Genomic DNA, 12995 nt, shown 5'->3' with positions numbered 1-12995 from the left:
TATTTTTTTTTTTATATTAGTTAAGCACCAGTCCTAGACTTCTCGCTTTTGTCTGCTTCAAATTCGTCTCTAGAAACCAATATCACTTTGGTTCACGCAGATTTCATGCCTCCCCAAGACGTTGTAATATAATTTTAAACAGTAAAAATGCAGCAACATTTTCGTTTTATAGAGGAACGTTGAGAATGAAAACTGAAGGCTGTAATACTGATTAACAAGCAGTACTACAGAGATAGTTCAGCCATACCGAGCCATCTTGGTTTGTATTAACAGCAATCGGCAATGCTGCCTGGTATTTTCCACAAGGCTGCTACTCGCTAAACAGCACTTGCGAAAATCATTGATTGTAAATGACAGCAGCTTTGTTTGAAGCTTGGCAAAATGACTTGATGCGAGTATTATTGTTATTATTCGGTTTGTAATCTCAGTGTTGTCCTCTGTTTTGTTTCTCTGCTTAGGTTGTAGGCGCGCTTACGGAAACAAATGACGTGAAAGTGTGGACACCCATCGAGCCTGACGACAACAAGGTGTCCGGCATCAGCTGGTACATCCTGCAGTTCTCGCCGCCCGATGAGTCAAGTGAGCTGCACTTCTTGCTTGTCATTCTATGCTACGATGGTAGCTGACTCATTTATGGTTTATTAGCCAGCCATAAAACTGCACATTTCCTGAAGTTGATGAGTGTTGTCTTTTGTGCTTTATAACTATAGAACAAAATTATTGCTGCATTACTGCACAAAGTCGATGGCACATGATCTGCAATAGCTGTTTTTTGCTTTGAACACAGATATGATCTTCGAAGCCACGCTAGTGACACCAAAGAATGAGAATGATCTCCCACTCATCGTTTGGCCACATGGTATGTTTTCTTTTTTTTTTTTAAGGTGTTCGATTGATTAATTTACGGGTTTATAAAATTGGAGCTAGATCAAGAGCGCCAGTTAGTTGTAGTATGGCATGCTGAATAAACAGAGCATACAACAGCATGCGAGAACACGACAACGCAGTTGTCTTTGTGAGTCCCGTTCCATTTGTTCTCTTTGTCTCGCATATTCTCGAATTTCGTCCAACTCATTTTTATGCACTTCCTTGTTCATTCCAACTCCTTCTCATGTATTTCAGGTGGCCCTCACAGCTCCTTCCATGCTGGTTTCCAGCTGTACCCCGTCCTCTTTGTCAAGTGTGGATTTGCTGTGCTTCTTGGTAAGGAAACAGCGCGATACAGAAATCTATTTTGTAATTTAATCTGCATCTGTAAGAAATGCAGCCGGGGAAGCATGCACAACTGAAATCATAGACGTCTTTATGTGAGCATTACGGCTTTGGCACACTCAAAAACCTCTTTCTTTTTCGAATAGTGTTACCTTAACGGGCTGGATTGCCTAACAAGGTGAAACCTATAGGCTGTTTGGCTGTGCACATTGAAATTGTAAATAATACACAATACAAGGACGCAGAAGAGGCGTGCAATAACACACACATGAAGCGCTCTACATGTTTTTGCATGCCTCTTCTGAGTCTTCCTAGTTCACCCTCTCTGCAGTTCTGATTACCCAACTTGACCACGTATGAAATTGAGAGTTACCTCATGAGAAGGAGTAGTGCATCGTTTCCTCCCGCCACTTCATATTAAACATCATAAGCGGCGTTTTAACCCTCACATATGGCAACTTACTAGCTCTTAAAAATTGGCATCGATTCAAGAACAGCAATAATCTTGCAAATATTTTAAACAATAGTTATTCATGTTCATAACAAATTCAATGTGTGACATGAATGGCATACATTAGTACCATTCTTCGGTACCATTTTTTATGGACCTTATCTATAAAGATTTTTGTGCCCAAAGTCAAATAGTGGCAAATAGTAGATGATTGGCTATGTTTATGAGGCTGGCCCTTTCATTTAGGTGATGGTTAGGACATTGATACATTTCCTTCTTCTTTGCAGTGAATTACAGAGGTTCCAGGGGATTTGGGGAGGACAATCTCAAATCACTGGTGGGGAAGATTGGCCAGCAAGACGTATTTGATGTTCAGGTAACTTCAGAGCCTACCGTTCAGCGTTTTTAATCATGTGACTTACAATATGCAATGCAAGTATTCATGAATGCATGCAGCAGCAGTGCTTTAAAGCTGAAAAACTGTTTGTGTGTGTCACTGAATAGTAATTTTTTCTGACATAAAATCCAACGTTTCCTGTTTTCTACGCTGCATGTATTCGTTCCATGCAGTGTGCAGCCGAAGTCGCAGCTCAGCGAGATGAAATCAACCCAGACAAGACGATTATATTTGGTGGCTCTCATGGAGGCTTTTTGGCTTGCCATGCTATTGGCCAGTTTCCGGTAAGCATCAGAGTAGGCTTCAACTTTCTTCGTTTCATTTTCAGTTGATCTGAATTAACTCAGATTTCTAAGTACATTAAGATTTTGTTTGAATTATGCGACTTAGATTGAAATGTTATCAACATATTACTTAATGGGCTAATATGTGTATTTTATTATACACGTGTTCAAGGAGACTTCGGAACTCGGTTATGTTACCAGCAACACGTGACACGTGGTTGAAGCATTATTGAACCAGCAGAGGCAGTTCCCTCTTCTGGTTTGTGAGGGTGGTCACTCTTTACTACGAGTTCTGCTTCAAACTGTGCACGCATTGTCTGTCGTGAAGTAGTGTCACACATAAGAAAGCTGTCACTAACTTCTTTGGCAATCATATGTGATTGTTTCTGCTACGTTTTTTTCTCTCCGTCAGAGAAGCCAGGCATGTAACAGTACCTGTTATCTTAATCGATAACCACTCACACGTCTAGTTCCAGGGTTGCCGAGAAGCTGTCCCATACGTTGAAATTTAAGTGTTGGTGTCTAACATTGCACTCACGTTTTTTTTTCACAGAGCTTCTATCGCGCATGTGCAGTTCGGAACCCTGTCGTGGATCTTTCATGTAAGTTCAGGATCAGTTTAGTACCTCAAAATAACCCGATCATGTCGACCTGATAATCAAGCAATTGTTTTATGATATTTTTGTGGTGTTTGCAACATGTCATCCCTGATGTTTTTCTTACAATTACAGCCATGGATGGAACTGACATTCCTGACTGGTGAGTTGATTTTCTAATCGTTCACAGTGTGTGTTGGTAAAGATGACTTCTTTCGAGCGTAAACTTGTTGTAGTATCGCTGAGTAGCTTGCCTTGTGGAGTGCCCTTAATTTTGCACACCTTCTCTGGCTCTCTTTTTGTTTACTTCTAGATTTCAGCTGTCAATTTGTGTTCTCGTGTATATCTGTGTTCCGTAGCCCATTGGCTATCTCAACATTATTTAGAGTGAACAGACATGAAAGCCGAGGAAAGTATGGTGGATGGCATTTGCAGTAATTAAAGATGTAAAGGATGTAAAGGTGATGAAAAGATAACTTGCCTTGTCAGTGGCAAGCACTTTTTGTCGACATTACTTTCTTCTCACTTACATCATAACTACTGTAAACATACCCTATACATTCCTGGGATTTCTTGTCTGTTGGTTCCAATTAATGTAGTGGCCTTAATATTCCCCTCCTTTCGTTTGTTGTCTATCTTAGCGATTTATTTCTGTGATAACCGGCAGTCATTTTCACCGGCAGTGAATATGCGTGTGATGAATGACTGGATACTGTGATGTAAATTTAAAAGCTGACTACTTCCTTTGCTGTTGTCAGTGTGTATTATTATAACTATATAGCTTAGCTAACTCTATCTCATGAGTCAATTCGTTCAGGCTCAGATGGATCCATGCGTCTGAGTGGGTCTTGCGTAGTAAAACTATGCCAAATCAAAATGTGAGGGGGTTCCCAGCAAACAATGTTGCTTGTGTGATTCCAATTTATTTTGTTGGCATATGGTTATAGCAAAGCAATTTTTGTGCATTATGAACCATCATTGCAAGGTTTCACTGTATTACACCCACACCAATCACCTCACACTTTGTCAATGACCTTGCAGGCGTTGCGTGGAGAGTGCCGTGATCCAAGACTACTCGACAAACTGCGTGCTAGAGCCCAAGCATCTGGAGCAGATGTGGAACAAGTCGCCCATGAAATTTATCAAGAACGTAAGTGCACTCATTGTGGCAGACAAGCACTTGTGTTGTCATGCTGCTGAACACAGAAGCACAGGTTTGTTTCCTGGCTGTGGGCACCTCATTTCGTTGGGTGCAAAATGTGAAAGCATGGAAATTTAAACATTCAAGTGGAAAACACAAAGTACTACTAATGCCGAATCCCCCACATCAGCAAGCCTTGTAATCACACTGTGGTTTTGGCATGTGAAGCTGTGAAACTAAATTACGATATACTTGATGTTGCAGTTCTATGGAGTTGTTTCAGGTGTGGCAGTAGGACATTGCATCTGGCATTAGACTAAGTTTTCGAAAGTTCTTTCTTTCTAACATTTTTGTTAAATTCAAACACCACTAGCATCTACATACTTTTGGCGTTCTTATTCAGAAAATGGAATTCATAAGCAATTTAGCGGTAAATGGCAAATGCATAACCATTTTCCATTAATTATCTCCGATTGCCTGACAGCTAACACTATCTAAGTTAGCCAAGATTAGCCAGTACTCGTCGTATGCATAGTAAATTCAGTCAACCCCTTCCTAACCATACACATTTTGCCTGAGTATAGCTGCCAATTTTAATGCATTAGAAGGGCTTGAGGGAAAGATGAAGTCAAGAAGGCTTCTGCCCTATGTTGTGGTACGCACCGCATGACATCAGTGCAATCTTTGCATCACACTGGGTAGACTTTATTTTCGAAGTGTCACCAACACTTAAGGGGCTGTCAAACCTATATGAAAAATATTTCTATTGTCGCTCCGTGGCCAGGAAGGAAAGGAGCTTGTCTGTACGTTACGAATGCTTTTTGCCGACAGGTGCGTGTGCCAACTTTGTTCTTGCTGGGCAAAAACGACAGACGGGTGCCGATGACACAAGGCATCAAGTTCTACAAGACACTTCTCGCCCAGGGAGTCAGTTCACAGTAAGTGTGCACTTTAATGTGCCAGCACATGTAAACATCACTGCATCTCGTAACGCATGCTGCACAATGCTTGGATCCACAAGAGAGCTCGACGTGCTAAATCTTCATACTTGGCACGGCGGATAGATGACCTATATTTGGTCCTTATTCATAACAAACTGAATTCTACAGCATGGAATACAAGGCGAAAGACATCCATGTGTGCTTCTTCGTCTATCGTGTGTATTCCATTTTGTACAATTCATTTTATTATAAAGCTTCGTATACATTCATTTCTAGGAGAACAGACATCAAAGCTTTGGCTGTTGTTTTGTTTGATGCCATGTACTCAGTCACTGCCTTTGAATTGCAAACATTGCGTAATTTATGAAGAATATTTATTTTTATGGAGACCTTCATTTCCTAAAGTTTAAATGCATGTAAAGACTGAGGTGTTAAAAAAATTGGCTGTGTTAAAACAAATATGAGGGACGAAATGCTAATGGCAGCTATGTTGAATAACTTGCATTGTGCTACTGAAAAAAAATTAAATAAACAATGAAGAATTACTTACATAGCTATTAAAGTGCATGCATTGATGTGATGTAGTAAACTGTATAACCTTCCGTGCTGAGAAAATGTAGCATTTTGTTCGCATAACCTGGGCAATGGTCATTGTTAAATCTCAAAACAACTGTCAGTAGGGCGCACACTTTTTCCTTGCAAGATTTTTGTCTGACCGAACAAACAGTTTAGGCACATTTCAGTTCTAAGTAAATCAGTGAATATGGTGAGGTTACTGTGCTATTCAGTGATTTTACACCCTATAAATGTTACAGGCATTCTGGTCACATGTGCATAGATTTTAATATGGCGTACTTCTCTGAGAAAAATAGAAATGAGGCATAGGGGATTATTAGCCATTTCACCATCTTTTATATATATATTTTTTCATTTCAGGATGTACATCTATGACGACAACCACGCGTTATCCAAAGTCAACGTTGAAGCGGACGTGTTTGTCAACATTGTCCTTTGGTTCAAGAGATTCATGAACTGAGTTGTGAAGTGTCAGCAAGAAGTGCCTGTTGAGATTAATGCCTACCGTGCGGCAATTTAAGAATAATTGCTGTCTTGAATTCCGGTAGTCGGAACACGACCTTGTAGACTTGTGAAGAACTACAGGGAGCTTTCTTTTTACATGTTCACGCCGGCACAATGTTGGCACCTCAAAATACGAATCTGTTTGCGTAAACATCACTGTTACATGTGTGCATTATGAAAATAACACTCACAAAAGTTGGAGTATCGCTGATGTGTGTGCTGTGTCACTTGACTCACCAGATATGTGCATTAGTTTCGGTGACTGCAAGAACTGTTGCAACTTGCACATGCGTAATGGTTGCATGTCTGCAAGTTGAGAAAACATTAAACACCATTCATAAAATTGCTGGAATGGGATCTTCAAGGTTTTGTTATATTTTGTTAATCTTAAATAGATGTCCAAGTGGTCCAAACTTTAGATAAATATTTTTAAGAGCCAGAGTACCTTAAAGGGGCCTTGCAACACTTTTTGAGCATTGTCTGGAGACGCTGCCATTCGGTAGTCAAGGCTCCAATGAACATGAGAACCAAATATTGTTGCGCAGCATGTGACATGGAATTCACAATAAATTCTCAAGGTCAGCTGAAAATGGCTTTCTTTCCTCTCGACACATGATGCTGCATACTGAAAAATCGCTGCGTCACAGGACGGTAACACACCATTGGTTCATTTGAGCATGGTACGCTCGGGCATTGCTAAAGCTGCCACGGGAGGCTGAGACTTATCCGTGCATGCACACGTGATCACACTAAAAAGCCATGCGTTCAAAGAAAAAAAGCAGAGAGAGAAATAGTATATGAAAAATGCTCAAGGTCAAGAAGTGCACACGACATATTTTCTTTCCCCATGCGATCCCTCCATACTTAGCACACTTTCATTGGGACGACAGAAAAGAGAAAGCTATTGCAACGTGCAACAAATATTTGTAACTCCACTCATACTAGTACAGATTCTAAAACTTTTTGTTGATTTTGATTTGTTGAGCAATAAGCTCCTTTACTTTATTCATTCCACGGCTGCTTTGGAAAGTGTTGCAGGGCACATTTTATGCAGAACTGTAATTTTTTTTTTTGCGAAACCATCAAACTGCAGTACGACAGGTCAGTCCTGATAACTTATTGGGGCTACTGCATACGAGCGGCTAGACGACATGAGATACCCGTATCATGATGTAACAGTAATGTACATGGTGCCAAGTCTGGCATTTCAAGGCAATCTCTGTGACGAACAATATAATTATTTTATCTTTCTTGACCGCCACACTTGCTGAGGTGCGATGTTCTCACATGCAAGAAGCATTCTTTCGAGCTTTCACAACTACGAATTTGTGTGTCTGACCTCCTTTAAGATCTGACCTCCTTTAAGAGAAATTAAATCAATGTAGTAACACATCAACTACAGTTGTAGAACCAATGTGCGTGTAACGTGCCTGAAATTCGTAGGATTATCATGTTCCATAAACTTAAATTTTTCTTTTAGAAAGGAACTTAAGCAATCGCAATTTTAGGCATTTACTACTGTCCCTTGTTGACAATGCCATTTTAACATTATTTATGCATACAAAAGCTGCAAAAGAGGTTGTCTTTAAATTATACGCATTTTTTTAAAAGGCAAAATTTGCTAGATCCAATAACACTCCGGAATTTGGGCAGGCAAAAGGGGTGAAATAAAATGTAATAAAGGTAATATGGGATATATGTTTAGAGAAACTATCAGAAACTAAAAATGTCAGACCTGCGCGTAAGGCACAGCACAGTCGCAGCGAAAGCTAAACGAACGGCCTGTCAAAGCCATTTCTAAACACTCATTGGGTAACTACTGCAAGCACACTTGCTTGGTACCCACTACGGCATTATTGATAAAACTTTTTTGGTAGTAGGCCGGCATTAGCTATGCTATTTTTCGTCATTATTTTCAGAAATGTGGTATCTGCTAAACACTTGCAAGGAATTTTGTGCCAATTGTTCATGCAGTGGCTGACGACGATGCCTGAATTGGGTATGCGCTACATTTCATGGGTGAACAAGAACAAGTTTTTGTAATGGCAATGCCTATAGTGCCGGCAACCGCTTATTATCTCAGGAAACATGTTGCCGGCAGTTTTCTCTTATTGGCTGCCCATAACCATGTGACTTATCTGCCGGCACATTTCTGGTGAGCCTGACTTGCGGCCTTGCTGTATTTGTCGTCATTTAGCTATTTTTGCTCTCCGACATTTTGCAACATTGATCACTATTGTCAAGGATCATCATCATCATCATCATTTATTTTTCCCTTAAAGGCCCCTCTCGGGGTATTACATAAGGGGGGGGGGGAGGTTACATAAAGAGTTACAAAACATATCGGATCACAATACTGAAACATAACACATAGAAATGCAGACTTATTTAAAAGCACAAAAAAAAAATGTTACAATTTGAATCGGGCATATAAAGGCGAAAAGAAAGAACAGTGTAAAAGAATTTTACAGCGTAAGATGATCAGTGAGCAACTGCTTAAACGCAATAGGGTTTCGCTCAACGACAACACAGTCTGGCAAAGTGTTCCATTCTGCAATGGCTGTTGGCAAAAAAGATTAATTAAAAGAAGACATAGAACCGTGCAAACGCTGGACGCTGCACGAGTTAAAAAGGCGACGAGATGTACGGCTTGGCGGGATAAAGAGTTTACCGTGAAGATGTGGGAAGTTATAGTAAAGCCTATGGAACAAGCACAGCCTTGCAATCTTCCGACGGAACGACAATGACTCGAGTCCCAATGATGACTTTATGGCACTGATGCTTTCATCACGGCCGTACCTAGAAGAGATGAATCTGGCCGCACGGTGCTGTATAGATTCTAAAGTGTTAATGAGGTATGCTTGATGAGGGCTCCAAATAGCTGAGGCATATTCAAGCTTACTTCGTATAAATGTTTCGTAAGCCAGTTTTCGCGTGGATGAGGGACACAAGGAAAGGGAACGTCTGATGTAACCAAGTGATTTAGTAGTGTCGGCTGCTAATTTGGTGATATGATCGGACCATGTCAATTTTTTGTTTATTGTGACACCAAGATAACGATAAGATTCGACGAGGGACAAAGCTATCGAGTTTAAGGAATACGTGTAATTACTGTTGGAGCGCTTACGGGATATCTGCATAACTTTACATTTCGAAATATTGAGTTTCACTAATGAATTGGAACACCAGGATTCGATTTGATGTAAGTCGCTTTGAATGATTTCATGGTCAGTTCGGTGTGCGATGCGACGATAAAGAACGCAGTCATCTGCAAAAAGTCGAATAGAAGATGAAATGACATTAGGAAGGTCGTTTATGAAGATGAGAAAGAGCAGAGGACCAAGAACGGATCCCTGTGGTACTCCAGAAATCACGTTAGTAGTGGCTGAACAGTGATTACCGACAACCGTGTATTGGAGACGATTGGTCAGGAAGCATCGGATCCATGACAACGCTAGGGGGTCCAGCTGTAGGCATGAGAGCTTGGCCAGAAGTCGCTGGTGGGGGACACAGTCAAAAGCTTTCGCAAAATCAAGATAAATGACGTCAGTTTGAAAGGATGAGTCTAAGTTTAAGTGAAGCTCAGTAACAAATTCAAAAAGCTGAGTATCACATGATAGGTTAGGCCGAAAACCATGTTGATTGGGGAAAAAGAAGGAATGATTACCTAGATGACATGCTATTTGTGAGTATATTATATGTTCTAGGAGTTTGCAGGCAATGCTTGTAAGCGAAATGGGACGATAGTTGGAGGGATCCGAGCGGCTGCCAGACTTGTATACAGGTACTACTTTATTAATTTTCCAGTCCGTCGGAAGTGAACTGTCAGTGATTGACTGCGTGAAAATTATTTCTAATATAGAACTAGAGAACACTTTCGTGCCTTTTAGTATTTTGGCTGTAATACCATCATGTCCTGGGGCACTAGAAATCTTCATTTTTTCAATGAGCTTCAAGATTCCTTGAGAAGTAATGATTATAAGAGGCATATCGGAAAGAGAAAGGTTGGGCGGATCAAAGTCGTTTAGCGTGGGTTCATTAGTGAAAACAGATGAAAAGTACGAGTTGATTACATCTGATCGCTCATCAATTGGCACATTGGAACCATCAGGGTAACTCAAAGAAATGTTATTGGAGCTTTTACTAGGTGTGAGGATTTTCCAGAATTTTTTAGGGTTGACACGCATAATGGTCTGCAAGTCGTGGTGGAAGAACTTCTTTTTGGATTGCCTCAAAGCAGAAGTATATTGACGCAGACTCGTAAAATACTTTTCCCACTTTGAGGAAATTACCGATTGCTTCGCATCGCGGAAAAGACGCTTTTTTTTCTCTAACAACCTCTTTAGTGTGTTCGAAAACCAGGGTTTTCCCAGGTCACCGCGAATGCGTACAAGGGGTACATGTAACTCTACAAGCGATGTTAACTTATTCTTAAATAACAGCCAATTATCGTCTACTGAACGAAGTGAAGCAGACCGACGGAAGTAATCAAGGAACTCACTTAATTCTGAGTTTATTTTTGTGAAATTGGCTTTGTTGTAATCCCTGATGTGTTTTATTGAGCGCTGTCGAACAGGACGTGGGATGCTTAGGTTAAATAGCACTAAATTGTGGTCACTTAGACCTTCAACGGATGATATCGATTTAACTGTATCAGCGTTGGAAACAAGTACGAGGTCTAAGATATTTGCCCCACGGGTTGGTGTATTAACCATCTGAGTAAGGTTAAACGTCAGGGTCATTTCAAGAAAATCTTTGGACTGGCGGTTATCTGACTCAAAATTTGTCCAGTTAATATCTGGAAAATTAAAATCACCACAGAGCATGAAATAAGCAGAAGGAAAACGAGAGTAAAGATGTACTAGGACTGTATTTAGTTCATAAATGAAGGAGGCATCACAATTAGGAGCGCGGTAACAAGCAATAATCACAGTCATTTTTGAAGCAAGTGAGATGTTCACACAGAAAATTTCGTGTTGACAGTTCATTTTGATGACATAAGAAGGAACACTTTCTTTAACAAAAATCAATATTCCGCCCCCCCTCCGCCCCACCCTGTTAAGCCGGTGAACAGCGTACGCTTGGCCGTCTTGTAATAGCTCGTGGTCAGCAATGTGCGGCTGAAGCCAAGATTCCGTAAATATTGCAACATCAGTGTTGTTGTCATTCAGAAGGGATTCAACAGCGTCTTTCTTAGGCAGGTAACTACGCACATTAGCGATTAAGACTGCCATACATTGACAAACGGGATCATTCATAGGGGCGAGGCAAGGTTGGGGGGGAAGTGGGCGACGCGCATGCCTGAGATATAGAAATGACTGCTACGACTGCAATTCAACAACGCTATCAGATTCTGCATGGTACGAAAATTGCTTGTTTTCAAGTAGTAACTTGTCAAAGCGTAGCTTGAAGGGTTTGCCGCTCAGCATGCCATGGTCATATAGTTTCCTTCGTGCCTGTCGAACTCTAGCTGAGTAGTCTTCGCGAATTGAAAAAGTCGTGCCCTTGAGCTTGGACGCAACTGCAAGAATTTTTGATTTATCTTTAAATCTTGCATATTTTACTATGATAGGTCTACTTTTGTTTTGCTGGTATCGACCAAGCCGATGTGCACGCTCCAAGTCGTCTTCTGGTATGGAGATACCGAGATTTTCAGAGGGTAGTCACGGGCCTGAGTTTCCCTAACTTAACCTAACGTAACTTAACCTAACACGCCCTACAGGCATTGTCCAGGCAGTATGCCGCTAGCTCGCAGTGCCACGACCTAGGCATGATATGGTCTACCTCAGAGCTAGCTCGCAGACGAGCATCTCCAAGGTGGACAATATCAAGCCTAGGTCACAGTATTTCTCTAGCCTGGGCAGCTCCTCGCGGTTCCGCAGCACCAGAACAGCCTCGGCACACTCCCCAGAGAACGTCACTTCAAACCCTCCTATAGGAGTTAACTGCCGGCATCCGGTATGTCGATATACTGTACCGGCTGCCGGCAACATAGACACTACCTTTTGTAATGGGTTGGAGCAATGGACGACCCACTCGTTATGCTATTCGCATTGTGCGACGACTGGCTGTTCTTTCGCTATTCTAAAACGCTTTGTAAGTTGTATTACCGCAATTGATTTCTCGACATCGTCTGCCTAAGGCAAGTTTGCCAACGAGCCCCAAACACCGGCATTGCTCAGTGGTAGAATACTGGGCTGGCACCCAGTGGACCCGGGCTCACGCCCCATTGTGTCGTTGGCGCTAGGTTTTCTAATTACGTGCGATGTGGTTATGGACAAAGACGTCGGCGGACAACTACGGTGGCGGGTGACCCAAGTTGTGATCTCATAACAGCTTTCGCTGTAAAATACAAATGCTAGTTTGTTGCACCTCTTGATATCTAATGAAACAGCCTACAAAGTTTCCAAAGAATATTTTATTGAATGAAATCAGACTGAAATTGCTGCAGCACTAAAATTAAAACTGTCTTTTGAGAAAAATAGGAATAAGCATTATAAGTTTCAATGCTTACATGAAAGGCAGCGTGCCAGACAACTGATCCAGACTCGTAAAAAAAGCCGTCCACAAGCCTCTCTATTGTCTTATTTTGCCCATTTATCAACCGTGCCTTTTCTTTCTTTCTGGATTTTTTTGCTCAATGAGAGCTCTACCAATACGCTTTTGTCACCCTTACCCCCACATTTTTTTTATGTATATGGTTAGGCCATAGTTAAAGAATGTAAATCACTTGTACTCTAATTTGGGAAAAGTGTCTTGCATAAAGCATACCACAGTCAATTATAAAGGTTATCATTCTTTTAGAAAAGCCCTGCAACATTTTTACAGAATGGTCTGAAAACATGGCTGATTGATAGTCGAAGCCCCTGATAACAAGCAAGCCAACCATTATA

General features: G+C 41.1%; 1 protein-coding gene across 3 annotated transcripts in view; it reads left to right on the top strand.

Annotated features, from left to right (window-relative positions):
- The window catches only part of LOC119174169 (acylamino-acid-releasing enzyme-like), a 29168-nt gene extending 22860 nt beyond the window's left edge, over positions 1 to 6308 (top strand). For all 3 annotated transcript variants that reach the window (XM_075885130.1, XM_075885131.1, XM_075885132.1), the window contains 10 exons: positions 459 to 579; positions 788 to 859; positions 1123 to 1203; positions 1951 to 2039; positions 2234 to 2344; positions 2898 to 2946; positions 3076 to 3103; positions 3982 to 4090; positions 4913 to 5019; positions 5959 to 6308. In XM_075885130.1, the coding sequence (XP_075741245.1) occupies positions 459 to 579; positions 788 to 859; positions 1123 to 1203; positions 1951 to 2039; positions 2234 to 2344; positions 2898 to 2946; positions 3076 to 3103; positions 3982 to 4090; positions 4913 to 5019; positions 5959 to 6058 (867 nt within the window). In that variant the 3' untranslated portion in view covers positions 6059 to 6308. The remainder of the gene's footprint in view (positions 1 to 458; positions 580 to 787; positions 860 to 1122; positions 1204 to 1950; positions 2040 to 2233; positions 2345 to 2897; positions 2947 to 3075; positions 3104 to 3981; positions 4091 to 4912; positions 5020 to 5958) is intronic.
- Positions 6309 to 12995: the final 6687 nt, after the last annotated feature.

The sequence above is a fragment of the Rhipicephalus microplus genome, unplaced genomic scaffold (genome assembly GCF_043290135.1).
Source record: "Rhipicephalus microplus isolate Deutch F79 unplaced genomic scaffold, USDA_Rmic scaffold_72, whole genome shotgun sequence".
In the NCBI taxonomy this organism is placed as follows: domain Eukaryota; kingdom Metazoa; phylum Arthropoda; class Arachnida; order Ixodida; family Ixodidae; genus Rhipicephalus; species Rhipicephalus microplus.
Note: the sequence above shows the minus strand (reverse complement) of the source record. Positions and strands in the feature narration are given on the sequence as shown.